The sequence below is a fragment of the Oryx dammah genome, unplaced genomic scaffold (assembly GCF_014754425.2).
Source record: "Oryx dammah isolate SB20612 unplaced genomic scaffold, SCBI_Odam_1.1 HiC_scaffold_17, whole genome shotgun sequence".
NCBI lineage: Eukaryota > Metazoa > Chordata > Mammalia > Artiodactyla > Bovidae > Oryx > Oryx dammah.
The window spans coordinates 27,800,906-27,814,395 of record NW_024070201.1 but is presented as its reverse complement, the minus strand read 5'-3'; the positions used below and the strand labels follow the sequence as shown (position 1 = coordinate 27,814,395).

The window sequence follows — 13,490 nt, the reverse complement described above, 5'->3', positions numbered from 1 at the left end:
TCTATAAAAACACAAGTAGATATATACTAGTGTTACATGTTTTTAAGACTGTATGTCTCCAAAATAGGTATAGACTTTTTTTTTTGCTATACAGTAGGTTCTTGTTATTTATTTTTTTAATTAATTAATTTTTTATTGAAGGATTATTGCTTTACAGAATTTTGTTGATTTCTGTCAACCTCAACATGAATCAGCTATAGGTATACATATATCCCCTTCCTTTTGAACTTCCCTTCCATCTCCTGCCCCATCCCACCCCTCTAGGTTGATACAGAGCCCCTGCTTGAGTTTCCTTAGCCATACAGAAAATTCCCATTGGCTATCTATTTTACATATGGTAGTGTAAGTTTCCATGTTACTCTCTCCATACATCCCACCCCCCCCCCCCCAGGTCCATAAGTCTATTCTCTATGTCTGTTTCTCCATTGCTGCCCTGTAAGTAAATTCTTCAGTACCATTTTTCTAGATTCCATATATATGCATTAGAATATGATATTTATCTTTCTCTTTCTGACTCCACTCCATATAATAGGTTCTAAGTTTATCCATCTCATTAGAACTGACTCAAAGTCATTCCTTTTTATGGTTGAGTAATATTCCATTGTGTATATGTACCACAACTTCTTTATCCATTCATCTGTTGATGGACATCTAGGTTGCTTCCATGTTCTAGCTATTGTAAATAGTGCTGCAATGAACAATGCGATATATGTGTCTTTTTCAATTTTGGTTTCCTCAGGGTATATGCCTAGGAGTGGAATTGCTGGGTCATATGGTTGGACATGACTGAAGCGACTTAGCAGCAACAGCAGCATGGTGGTTTTAGTCCTAGTTTTTGAAGGAATCTCCATACTGTTTTCCATAGTGGCTGTATCAATTTACATTCCCACCAGCAGTGCAAGAGCATTCCCTTTTCTCCACATCCTCTCCAGCATTTATTGTTTGTAGGCTTTTTGATGATGGCCATTCTGACCAGTATGATGTGATATCTCATTGTAGTCTTGATTTGCATTTCTCTAATTATGAGCAATGTTGAGCATCTTTTCATGTGTTTGTTAGCCATCTGTATGTTTTCTTTGCAGAAATGTTTGTTTTTCTGGTATTGAGTTGTATGAGCTGCTTGTATATTTTGGAAATTAACCCTTTGTCAGTTGTTTCATTTGCTATTATTTTCTTGCATTCTGAGGGTTGTCTTTTCACCTTGCATATAGTTTCCTTTGCTGTGCAAAAGCTTTTTAGTTAATCAGGTCCCACTTGTTTACTTTTGTTTTTATTTCCATTACTTGAGGAGATGGGTCATAGAGTATCTCACTTTGATTTATGTCATCGAGTGTTCTGCCTATGTTTTCCTTTAAGAGTTTTGTTTCTGGCCTTACATTTAGGTCTTTAATCCATTTTGAGTTTATCTTTGTGTATGGTGTTAGGAAGTGGTCTAATTTCATTCTTTTACATGTAGCTGTCCAGTTTTTCCAGCACCATTTACTGAAGAGGCTGTCTTTGCCCCCATTGTATAGTCTTGCCTCCTTTGTCAAACCCGTAGGTGCATGGGTTTATTTCTTGGCTTTCTATCTTGTACCATTGGTCTATATTTCTGTTTTTGTGCCAGTACCATACTGTCTTGATGAATGTAGCTTTGTAGTATAATCTAAAGTCAGGAAGCTTGATTCCTCCAGCTCCATTCTTCTTTCTTTCTCTTTCTTCTTTCTCAAGACTGCTTTGGCTATTCAGGGTCTTTTGTGTTTCCATATGAATTGTGAAATTTTTTGTTCTAGTTCTATGAAAAATGTCATTGGTAATTTGACAGGGATTGCATTGAATCTGTAGAATGCATTTGATAGTATAGTCATTTTCACAATATTGATTCTTCCTACCCAGGAACATGGAATATCTCTCCATCTGTTTATGTCATCTTTGATTTCTTTCATCAGTGTCTTATAATTTTCTGTGTACAGTTCTTTCATCTCCTTAGGTAAGTTTATTCCTAAATATTTAATTCTCTCTGTTGCAATGGTGAATGGGACTGACTCCTTAATTTCTGTTTCTGATTTTTGATTGTTGGTATATAGAAATGCAAGTGATTTCTGTGTATTTATTTTATATCCTGCAACTTTGCTAAATTCACTGATTAGCTCTAGTAATTTTCTGTTACTATCTTTAGGGTTTTCTATGTACGGTATCATGTCATCTGCAAACAGTGAGAGATTTACTTCTTCTTTTCTGATCTGGATTCCTTTTATTTCTTTTGTTTCTCTGATTGCTGTAGCTAGGACTTCCAGAGCTATGTTGAATAATTTGGGGGAAAGTGGACACCCTTGTCTTGTTCCTGATCTTAGGAGGAATGCTTTCAGAGGCATAGACTATTTTAAGTCATATTTTGTGGTTTTGGTTGTTAATTAGTGCCATGCCTTCATTTATTTTTTGTTTGTTTACACTGTAGCAGATAAATGTGTTAGACTCCCAATTTATAAGAAAAAAATTTTACATTTATCCTCCCTCCCTCCCTCCCTCTCTGTCCCCCTCCCTCCCTTCCTCCTTCCCTCCTCCTGCACAACTCTAGGTACAGGAATCTGCAGCATGCATAACAATTATGAACACTGCAAATATCCTCTTTAGGGCTTCCCCAGTGGCTCAGGGGTAAAGAATCTGCCTGTAATGCAGGAGACTTAGGGTCATGAGACTTTGATCCCTGGGTCATGAAAATCCCCTGGAGAAGAAAATGGCAACCCACTCCAGCATTCTTGTTTGGGAAATCCCTTGGACAGAGGAGCCTGGTGGGCCACAGTCCATAGGGTCGCAAAAGAGTCAGACTAAGCGACTAAACAACAGCAAGTATCCTTTCTATCAACTCTTTTCCTCTTGTAAACTGGTCGATGCTCTAATCCACAGGGAAACACTAGTCCTCAGAGGGAACTTATGAACTGATGGACAGTAGCACCTTCTATACGATTCTGAGTGCAGGAGCGAGTGAGCAGCAGTTTAGTGGGCTGTGCCTCTAGGGATTCACTCTTCCCACTTGGAGAGGTTGTCTCACCCTGGAGGGAGAGTTTCAGGCCCTGGCTAACCAGGGGTGCCCTCTCCAGACCAAGCAGGACCCACCACTGACACATCATGGCAATAATACCTAGCATTTAGCCGGTGCTGCATCTTGCTCTGGGGGACAGATGTGGAAGAGACTCAGTGAGGACAGCTGCTCTCGGAGTGGAGACACCCTCAGCCACCCACTATCAGCTTGGCACAGGGAAACTCCAAGGCACATGCATATGCCCACATGGCACCCACTGAAAAGTCAGAATGTCTGGGGGACTCTGAGAGTATGCTGAAGACTGGAGGGTCAAGATGAAGTGACTGAATTTCTTGCCTGGTCAATTGAAGGCCTTGAAAGATTCAGGAGCACTCTATGGGGAAGGAGGATGTTCTAGGATGTTGGTACACCTGTCCCTCCACACACCCCTCCAAAACCTCCAGCCTCTTCCCTTCGCTGATGTCTTGAGGTCTTGTTGCAGCTCATGTCCACCCTGCCTGCCTCCCCATGCACGGACAGACCTTCGGCCTCAATGAGATCTGCTGGATCACAGGCTTTGGCAAGACCAAGGAGACAGATGGTAAGAGGCAGATGCTAGACTGTGTGTGTGTGTGTGTGTTTGACTGTATACATGTGTTTCTTTTCTTTTTTCTTTTACTTGTATTTTTATTTGTGGCGTTTATTTTCAGGCCATAAGTTTTGTTTCTTCAGTATCTTCTGGGGTATCTTCTTCTGTGCAACCTCCACTTCTGGTTTAGGAAAATCTGCCCTTTTTTAGTAAGGATCATCTCCATGTGGCAGGGAGAGCTCATGTATGGGTTGATTTGACCATGAGCTCTGTAAGTCCTGTGCTCCATCTTGAGGGCTTTGCTCACTTGGGTGTGCTCAGTGACCACAGAATCTGTATCTAAGCCCTTAAGTTCAGCATTACTCTCTATTTTTGAGCACGTGCCGTAAAAACTCAGCACTCTTCTTGGGCCACTGATTCTTTCCAGCCCCACTGTTTGACCTGAGCACACGTATCAGCTCCGTTATTGTGACGATGGAATGGAACACGCTGATTCTTCAAAGTGACACCCTTCAGATACTTGGTGGCTTTTCAGATATGCATACCTTTAATGGCCTGGGCAGTTTCATCAGTGTTCTTAGAGCGAATATGAAGATTTGAACCTCTTGATTTGCACAATTTTGTGGCGTTTTCTGGATCAAGTGAATAGTGAACCATTTTTAGAGGTCACCTCAGGTTGCTTATCAGAAAAACTATACATGTGCTTCTGTGTATGGGGTGATATGTAGGGGTATAGAGATGAGGGTCTACCTAGATGAGGGTTTGGGTATATGGATTCATGGGCCTGGATGTGAATGTGTGTATATATACACCTGCATATACATCAAAGCCAGGCTTCCCTGGTGGTTCAGTGGTAAAGAGTCTTCTGGCAATGCAGCACACACAGGTTCAATCCCTGGGTTGGGAACATCCCCTGGAGGACGGCATGGCAACCCACTCCAGTATTCTTGCTGGGAATTCTTGCATGGACAGAGGAGCCTGGTGGGCTGCAGTCCACAGGGTTGCAAAGAGTTGGGCATGACTGAAGTGACAGCGTGCATGTAAGTGTGCTGTAGGGTGGGCACCGGGTTGGGCATTTTTGCCTAATTTGGGGCCCGGAAGCCTGCTGGTGATGATCAGGTGGGGATTTTGGCAATGGTTACAATGGGACTTAATCAGTTTTGGAGGTGGCCTTGGTTCTGGGCTCCATGTTTGTGGCCTTGGTGCAAAGCCTTGCACCTGTGATCTTGGGATAGGACTCCACAGATATCTTAATAACCTCATCTAGAAAGAGTCAATAGACTGAGCCTAAAGCTATAGTTGATGAAGAAATGAAGAAGCAGCAGCCACTCCTTCTGGCTGGAAGAGGGGGCCCTTTGGTCCTTTTGTGATGTGGCCTACTTTGTTTTTGTCTGGGCTGAAACAAGGTTAGAAAGTGGTTTGGTCTTCCCTCACTTCATCGAGATTACTGGGCGGCCTTATCTGGGGTCAGTTCTGTCGGATTGTGGATACTGGGCAGGAAAGCACAGCAGTCAGCTGGCCTTGCCATGAGACTCGTGAGACTGGCCACTGCAGGTGTCAAGACCTTGCTCGTGGGATGACGTGACTGGCTGGGAGCAGCCTTGCTCTGACCTTAGCTCTCTAACTGACTACCTGGGTGACTGCATGCCTGCTCAGTCGCTTCAGTCGTGTCTGACCCTCTGCAACCCCATGGACTTTAGCCCACCAGGCTCCTCTGTCCATGGGATTCTCCAGGCAAGAATACCGGAGTGGTAGCCATGCGCTCCTCCAGGGGATCTTCCCGACCCAGGGATCAAACCTGCGTCTCTTATGCCTCCTGCATTGGCAGGTGGGTTCTTTACCACTAGTGCCACCTGTGACTGTGGGCAAGTCCTTCTTCAGCCCCAAATTTCTCCTTCTGTAAGTGGGTTCATCACACCTGCTCTCCTTAAAGCACATCATTGCCAAAGGCAAATGAAGTGATCTATTGTGTTGACTGAAAAGTTCTTTCAGGTTTTCCGTTCTATCTTTTCTGTTTTGAATACAGAAAAGCATTGTGCACATGTCAGGCAGCCTGATAGGCTTGTGTGTTTGTCTCTGCATGTGTGTCTCTGTTCTGTGTAGTGATTTGTGTCTGATGTGAGGCTGTATGTGCCCCTGTGACCTGGGTGGCCCACCATGGGAATGGTGCCCTCCACGCCTGGAAGGTTGCCAGTCTGGGGCCTGGGTTGGGCAGCTGGATGGCCTCAGAGCTGCCCGGAGTCTCACTCCCTTCCCGCCCTCTCTCTCCTCCACCCCACTGCACTGAAGAGAGGACTTCCCCTTTTCTCCGGGAGGTGCAGGTCAACCTCATTGATTTCAAGAAGTGCAACGACTACTTGGTCTACGACAGCTACCTTACCCCGAGGATGATGTGCGCGGGGGACCTGCGAGGAGGCAGAGACTCCTGCCAGGTGGGCTTGCTTCTGCATGGGGCTCAGGTCCTGGGACCCAGAGGGAAGGGAGGAGGGTTGGGGTGCTGTAGTCAGAGGGAGAGTCGGGGGCCCACCGTTTCCTGCTCAAGGGCCACTTTTCCCACCCTGCTGATGTGCGTGCTCCCTCGCAGGGAGACAGTGGGGGGCCTCTGGTCTGCGAGCAGGACGGCCGCTGGTACCTGGCAGGAGTCACCAGCTGGGGCACGGGCTGTGGCCAGAGGAACAAACCCGGCGTGTACACCAAGGTGACGGAAGTGCTCCCCTGGATATATAGCAAGATGGAGGTGAGAGCCCTGCTGGGGGCGTGCTCCTGGCAGGCGGGGACCCCCAAAGGTGGGGTGCCTGGAAGCGAGCCTGGCCTTTCCCCAGGGTCTCAGCCAGGTCTCCACACCCCCTGCCTGCAGGGGTGTTCAGAAGTTGCCAGGAGAGGACAGGACAGGTGACAAATGTTAGCCAACCCTAGCTGCCCGGACTTCTTCCCCTCCTTTTCCTCCTGCAAAACAGAGCTCAGAGGGTTGGACAGGGGTGGGGGCCAGGGTGGGGGCCTGCCCCCAGGATCCCTCTCCTCTCCCAGCGATGGACAGTTGTGAATTCACACACGGAGTTGGGGAGGCCTCCCCTCCTTGGCAGGAGGTTGGTCTCCCAGGAAACTGGGCATCAGGAAGGAGAGGTCTACCCCACCTCTGCTGACCCAATCCAGCCCCTGCCTCCCCTGGACCCCCATCCTTCCTGTAGCTGTGCCCACCCTTCCCTTCTCCACCCAGGCAGTGAGAGCTCGGGTAGGGGTGGGGAAGGCTGCTCCAGAAATCCAGGGTGGCGGGTCTCTAAGAAACCACTTCCATTTTGTCCCCTTGGCTGCCCCTCTTCTCTGAGGGGCACTGCCCGGTGGCAGCTGGGCTGAACTTTAGGCTCTGAGCCCGCATCCTGCCCTGTGCACACCCAGCCCAGCTTCACTCTGTTCTCTCTCTTCTCGTCCTCAGAGGGAGGTGCGCTTCCAGAAATCGTAAGCAGCTGTCCTGCGCCAGCTCACAGAGTCCGCCGTGAAGACTCTGGCCAAAGGGACCGGGCCATTTGCAACCTCCTCTGGGCTAAAGGCCACCAGACACCATCGTTACTGCCACCTCCACTGTCTGCTGCCTCTGTGAATACACACGTGTGTGCGCATGTGTGTATGTTTACATGTGTGTGTTACTGCTCTCCCAAGGTCCTCAGAAATCAGGAGAGCTGTCAGCTCTTCCCAAACCCCCGGCTGGAAATCACCTGAAGACAACCGTTTGGGCCCCATGAGGGTTCCCCGACACGGAAGTGTCCATCACGGATGGAGGAGGCGGAGCCCAGGGATGGTCTGGAAGGCCACGTCAGGAACTCTTGTTTCTCCGACCCTCACTGGAGACTAGTCCAGAACAGGCAGCCCCCTGTGGCCCAGCCATCACCGCCAGCAAGGGACAGTATCAGATTTCACAGAGTGCCTAGACCGCCTCTAGTGGGAAGATCTTCCCGTTGACCGTCGGCCCATCCCGCCCCCTCTCAGCCCTCTCGCTGGATGCCGAGAGGGGCCGCGCCATGGCTGTGCACGCTGATCACTCCGCACAGGGCTTACTGTCTTCGTTCGGTCACAGGCTGTTGGAGGCAAACTTCATTTCATTTTTATATTCAAGTAATGGAAATAAACGTATTATTTAAAGGTTCTCCCAAAATTCCAGGAGCCAAGAGAGCTAGCCACTCAAACACTCCAAGCACTCTGAGGGACTCCTGGCAGCTGTGTCCCCCTGGCATCCCGTGGAATGCTCTTGGCCTCAAGGGGCCAGATTAAGGGGCCCTTTGAGATACTCAGGGAAGCAAATCCATCACCAAGACAGCCACACTGCTGCTGTATCTGAGGGCTGTATCAGAAGGAACCGATGCTGCCTCTCTGTTGTCCCAGGATGTCCTGGAACTTTGGAATTTCTTCTCAGCTTTCCTCATCTTTCACCTTCTCAGGGACACAGTGTTGCCATGGAAACTGCCTAAGAGAGAAAGCTGACTCTGTCCCCAGGCTGCTTCCAAACTGCTTTTAGGAAGGATCCGAGTTGCTGCTCCTGCTGGACATCAGTGAGTCTGGCCTCTGAGTCAGCTGAAGTCTGGGATCTTCCACATCCTTTTCTCTGGGGCACTTGGTCCTCCTGCTGTCTCCTGCCTCCCTTGGGCCTATCTGGTGGTGCTGTGACTCCCAGAAGCGGGGTCTGAGCAGATCAGCCCAGCCCAGCTCAGGCAGGTGGCTGCTTGGGGGATAGACTGTTCTGGAAGAGCAGCTGGGATTGGCTAGCCTGGCTCGGAAGGTTCTGAGGGGGCTGGTGATGTGTTACCAAGGCTGGGGTTGGAAACAGCAGTGTTCATGTCCACAGCACCCCAGCAGTGATCTTCAACAATAAAAACTATGTGACCTGAAAAATTTGTCATTGGATGTTTCAGTGGTACCTTGGGTAGAAAACTGAGGCTGTCTACCCAGATGCTCAGGCATCCTCAGTTTAGTTCTTAGTTTGGGTTCCTCAGCTTTGGGTTCTGCTCATTTAATCATGATTCATTTATTTATTCATTTACCCACCATACTGGTGCCTGCCCTGTACCAGGAACTTATACCAGGCCCAGGAGGTACAAAAACAACAGTGGTCCTCAGGAACTCAAGGTCATGACCCAGTGTGATGGAAGCTGTGATTCAGTGTGGACACTGTGCCTGGAACACAGCCAGCAGCCTCACCAAGGAGGTCAGGGAAGGCTTCCCAGAGGAGGTGAGGTTTGAAATGACTCTTAAAGAGTACGTAGTCTTCACCAAGCAGATGGGTGGGGGAAGAGCAGTCCAGCAGTCCTTTTTGCCTCCTTCCTCTTTCTCTGCCTCTGACTTTGCCAGCTCAGCAAAAGGCATGTTTATGAAGAAGCCCCAGTGCTTACTCAACTGTTTCCAAGAGAATTGGATGGGTGGTTCCATTGGCCTCTTCTGAAAGATCTAGTCCTTCTTGCTCCGTACTTAATTTTCCTGCATTTAATATATTGACCTCTTTTATGTTATTGACCTCATTTAATATTACATTCCCACGATGAATGCCCAGCACCCACACCACCCCCACCACACACACTCGTGCCTCTAGCCATGAGCACAGAATTCTCCAGGCCTGCCCGCATGGGCCTGGCCTTTGGACACCTCCAAAGTGTTTTTGCCTGGAGAATCCCAGGGATGGCGGAGCCTGGTGGGCTGCCGTCTCTGGGATCGCACAGAGTCAGACACGACTGAAGCGACTTACCAGCAGCAGCAGAGTGTTTAACTCCCCCCACCAGTGCCAGGGCAAATCCTTCCTCCAATCATTTTCTTGTTCCATCTGCATGACAAAGCATGAGGTGGGGGCATGTGCCAGGCCCACTGGATGAGCAATAGGGGCAACACAACTGCTGTCACAGATCCCACAATTTCCCATGATCTCAGTGGCTTGACCCAATCAAAGCTTATGTCTCATCTATCGAAGGGTCCAATGAGGGTGTCTAGCCAATGGGAGCCTTGCTTCCACGCGGTTTTTCAGGGACTCAGATTTTTTCAGCCAGTTGACTTTGTCATCTGCTTCCAGTGAGAGGACAGAGGAAAGAAAACGTGAAGAAGGCAGATCCATTTCTTAAACGCTCTGACTCAGGAGTGATCCACAGCACTTCACTCATATTTTATGGCTGTCCACATCTCACGTGGCACCAACTAGATCAAGTGGGAAAGGCCCTAAGAAAAGCGGTCCTGGGCAGTTCCCAGGCAGGAGAGAACACTTGTTTTGGAGGATAACCAGCCATCTCTGTCTCCCAGAGGAAGCTGGTCAGATCCCAAAAACGAGGCCTTGGGGCAGAGAGTTAGGGCTTAGGCCTTTTCTGCTCCTGTTTCCTAAGGAACCAAACCCTTTCCTTCCTCTCTTGGCTTCCTAGGGCAGTAATTGATTTTCAGGGGTGCAGGCGTATGTGCAAAGACCCTGATGCTGGGTTGAAAGCAGCATGAGATTGAGGGCAGGAGGAGAAGGGGACGACAGAGGACAAGATGGTTGGATGGCATCACTGACTCAATGGACATGAGTTTGAGCAAGCTCTGGGAAATGGTGATGGACAGAGAAGCCTGGCCTGCTGCAGTCCATGGGGTCACAAAGAGCAACTGAACAGGGCATGTGCATGTTTTGGGGAGGTAAGAGAAAAAGTAATCTCTAAATGGAAAAAATAAAAGTATTCCTTAGGCCCAGGACATCTATAGAGGCTATAAAACCATAAGGACTTCCTTTGTGGGGCAGTGGATAGGAATCCACCTGCCAATGCGGGGGACACAGGTTTGATCCCTGGTCCAGGAAGATTCCACATGCTGCAGAGCAGCTAAGCCCTTGCACCACAACTGCTGAGCCCAAATGCTACAACTACTGAAGCCCTCTAGCCTAGAGCCTGTGCTCCGCAACAAGAGAAGCCACTGCAAAGAGCAGCCCACGCACTACAACAAAGAGGAGCCCCGTTCACTGCAACTAGAGAAACCCGTGTGCAGCAACGGAGTCCCAGTGCAACAAAAAAATAAAAATAAATCATTAAGAAAGAGGCTGGGAGAATCTCAGAATTTCCCAGCTAGACTAAGATACCTTAGCCATGTTGTGCTGCATGCTAAGTCGCTTCAGTTGTGTCTGACTCTTTGCGACCCCATGGATTGGAGCCCTCCAGACTCCTCTGTTGATGGAATTTTCCAGGCAAGAACACTGGAGTGGGTTGCCATGCCCTCCTCCAGGGGATCTTCCCAACCCAAGGACTGAACCCATGTCTCTTAAGTCTCTTGCATTGGCAGGTTCTTTACCACTAGTGCCACCTGGGAAGCCAAAGCACCTTAGAGATTTATATATAAAAAGAAAAAGCTCATGGAGGGTGGGTGATGGGACTTCCCAAACTGATCCAGAATCTCCAGGGAGATGGCTGTGTGTACTGAGGGGAGGGTTTGCTGGCGACACTGTCCTGTGTTAGCTGCCTCCCAGGCATTCTCTAGGCACCAGTAAAACTCTCTGGCTTTGTCAGCTCTGTTGACGGCTGGAATTTCCCCGCGGAGAGGGGCAGGGTCAAGTGAATGCGTTGGGAATGGGGCAGATGAAGATGACACTTTGGAGGAGTCAGTTACAGCCTTGCTGCACATCCAGCTGCCTCTGGGGTTTGGTTAGGTTCCCAAGAGCTATTGTTGCCCATAATTGCTCAGCCAATGTTCTGATGAAATTGGAAGGACATTGGGAGATGCACATGGAGAGCTCCTCGTGATGATAATGATGAGGATAATGACAATAACAGCTAGCCTTTGCTGTATGCCAGATGCTGTGCAACACTTGATGTGTATTATGGCCTGTGAGCTTGGAGTACGCATTCTATGGCCTCCGTTTTACGGATGAGGAAACAGGGCCAAGAGAAGTGAAATAAGCTTGCCCCAAACTAACAGCTACTAAGGGGCAGAGCTGGACTTTGAATCCAGGCTGACTGATGTTAAAAGCTGTTTTGAAAAACAGGTAGAGTCTTCCTAGCTGGCCCCTCCTGGGGTCTGCCATCTGGCTCTGTGGATCTTTCCGTTCTCTACCAGGCTTTCGCTGTGCAAGGGGCAGGGTGGGCAACCCCTTGGGAGGATGGGCACATCCCTCAGGGCGTCACATGACCAGAACGTAGAGCAGGCAGTTTCTGGAACCTGGGACAAATGATTCATGGATGGGAGGAGGCCCCCTGGCACCTCCCGCACCCCCAGTCCCCAAAGGAATGGTTTCCCTCCCATGCCACGACACACCAAGGCTCCAGGACGCCTCCACGTCTCCTCGATGTGTGTGGGTGACTCCAAGAAGCACGCACCACTCATTCCCTACCTCCTCCGCTCTGGCTCAGGCTTCCTGTTCCCTGACACTGCCACCCATCCAGGGAGCAAGCTCCATACTGGTCCTACAGCGAGCCCACCCAGGGAACATGGAGGGCCATGCTCTGGAGATAAGCAGCAGGGATGGCCCAGGCAGGAGGCTTTATTAGATGAGTCCTTTGAGAAAGGAGGAGCACAGCTTGGCCTTTGGTCCTCCATGCTCAGTTCCTGCCAGCGAAATCAGTGAGTGTGACAAACGATCTCTTCTGTCTAAGCCCCAAGTCCCAGAAATTCTTCACTTTTCATATGAGGAAGGAGCCGGGAATCCTCTTTGAATGTTGTTGCTGTTGTTGTTTAGTTGCTAAGTCGTGTCTGACTCTTTTGCCACCCCGTGGAGTGTAGCCTGCCAGGCTCCTCTGTCCATGGGATTTCTCAAGCAAGAACACTGGAGTGGGTTGCTATTTCCTCCTCCAGGGGATGCTCCCAACCCAGAGATCGAACCCACATCTCCTACACTAGCAGGAGCATTCTTTACCACTGAGCCACCAGGGAAGCCCCTTCTTGGAATAATCCCTCCTAATTATGCTATGTTGCAGTGGAGAGAACCTTGGAGCTGGAAACCAAGCACCTGGAGGTACAAATTCCTCCAGGTACCTCCAGGCTCGGCCACTTGTTTGGCTCTCTGGTCTTGGGCAAGCCGATCTCTGTTTCCTCATACGTGAGAGGGGTGTATCCGGCCCACTCGCTGGTGCAGGATGAAGTGGGAGGATGCATGTAAACGCACAGGGCAAAGTGATTGGCATATTATGATGTCTCAACAAATGTCAAATTTGAAACAAAAAGGATAGATCTTTCACCTCCATATCCCTTCACCCAGCAAGTGTCATAGGAGAGGGAAATTTGACTATTATCTTCAGGGTTTAGGAACTTTCCTCTTAGTCTCCTAACAATGGGCTGATCTTCCAAGCAGATGACACTACCACCTGGGGTAGATGTCCTTCCCTACTGGTGGCTTCTCTAAGCCATGGCAATGCCCTGAACGGAGCTCACTCAGCTCTCCCATTCACTGATGGGACCAGGATGGTTTCCTGTCCCTGGCCCTGCCCTGGTGGCATCTGACTGCTCAGCCAAAGAAGCTGACAATTCAGGGCCATGAGGGGACATGCATCTTTGTTCCTGGTGGACTCGTCCATCTACAGCCATCTGGCTCCTACCCCGTCACGTCTGTGATTCGCTGCGCTGCCAAATCTGATGGAAACTTTTTCAGTCCTCATCTTACTGGAGCTCTGAAACTGCAGCATTTCACTCTCGAGTACTTCCTACTTTGTGAAATTGCTGCAACTCCTGCGGCATCAAGCTCTCCCAATTCTCCTCCTAACCCATGGCTGTTCCTTCTGTCTTCCATAAGCTCTATTAAAGGTGTCCCTAGGACACCAACTCTCTTCTCAGGGTATATACTCACCCTGAACCATCTCATCCAGCCCTGGATTTTCTAACCAATATCAGTGGAGCCAGTAAGAATTTGCTTTACATCATTAAAGTACAAGAAATGTCATCTTTCTTTTTAAAACCAGATTAAAATCTGACTTTGAA

At 49.0% G+C, this 13,490-nt stretch overlaps 1 protein-coding gene across 1 annotated transcript in view; it reads left to right on the top strand.

The window, feature by feature from the left end:
- TMPRSS13 (transmembrane serine protease 13) overlaps positions 1 to 8,470 on the top strand; it is a 33,229-nt gene extending 24,759 nt beyond the window's left edge. Inside the window, exons 10-13 of the mRNA XM_040258075.1 lie at positions 3,504 to 3,602; positions 5,880 to 6,022; positions 6,175 to 6,327; positions 7,024 to 8,470. Coding sequence (XP_040114009.1) covers positions 3,504 to 3,602; positions 5,880 to 6,022; positions 6,175 to 6,327; positions 7,024 to 7,050 — 422 coding nt within the window. The 3' untranslated portion in view covers positions 7,051 to 8,470. The remainder of the gene's footprint in view (positions 1 to 3,503; positions 3,603 to 5,879; positions 6,023 to 6,174; positions 6,328 to 7,023) is intronic.
- Positions 8,471 to 13,490: the final 5,020 nt, after the last annotated feature.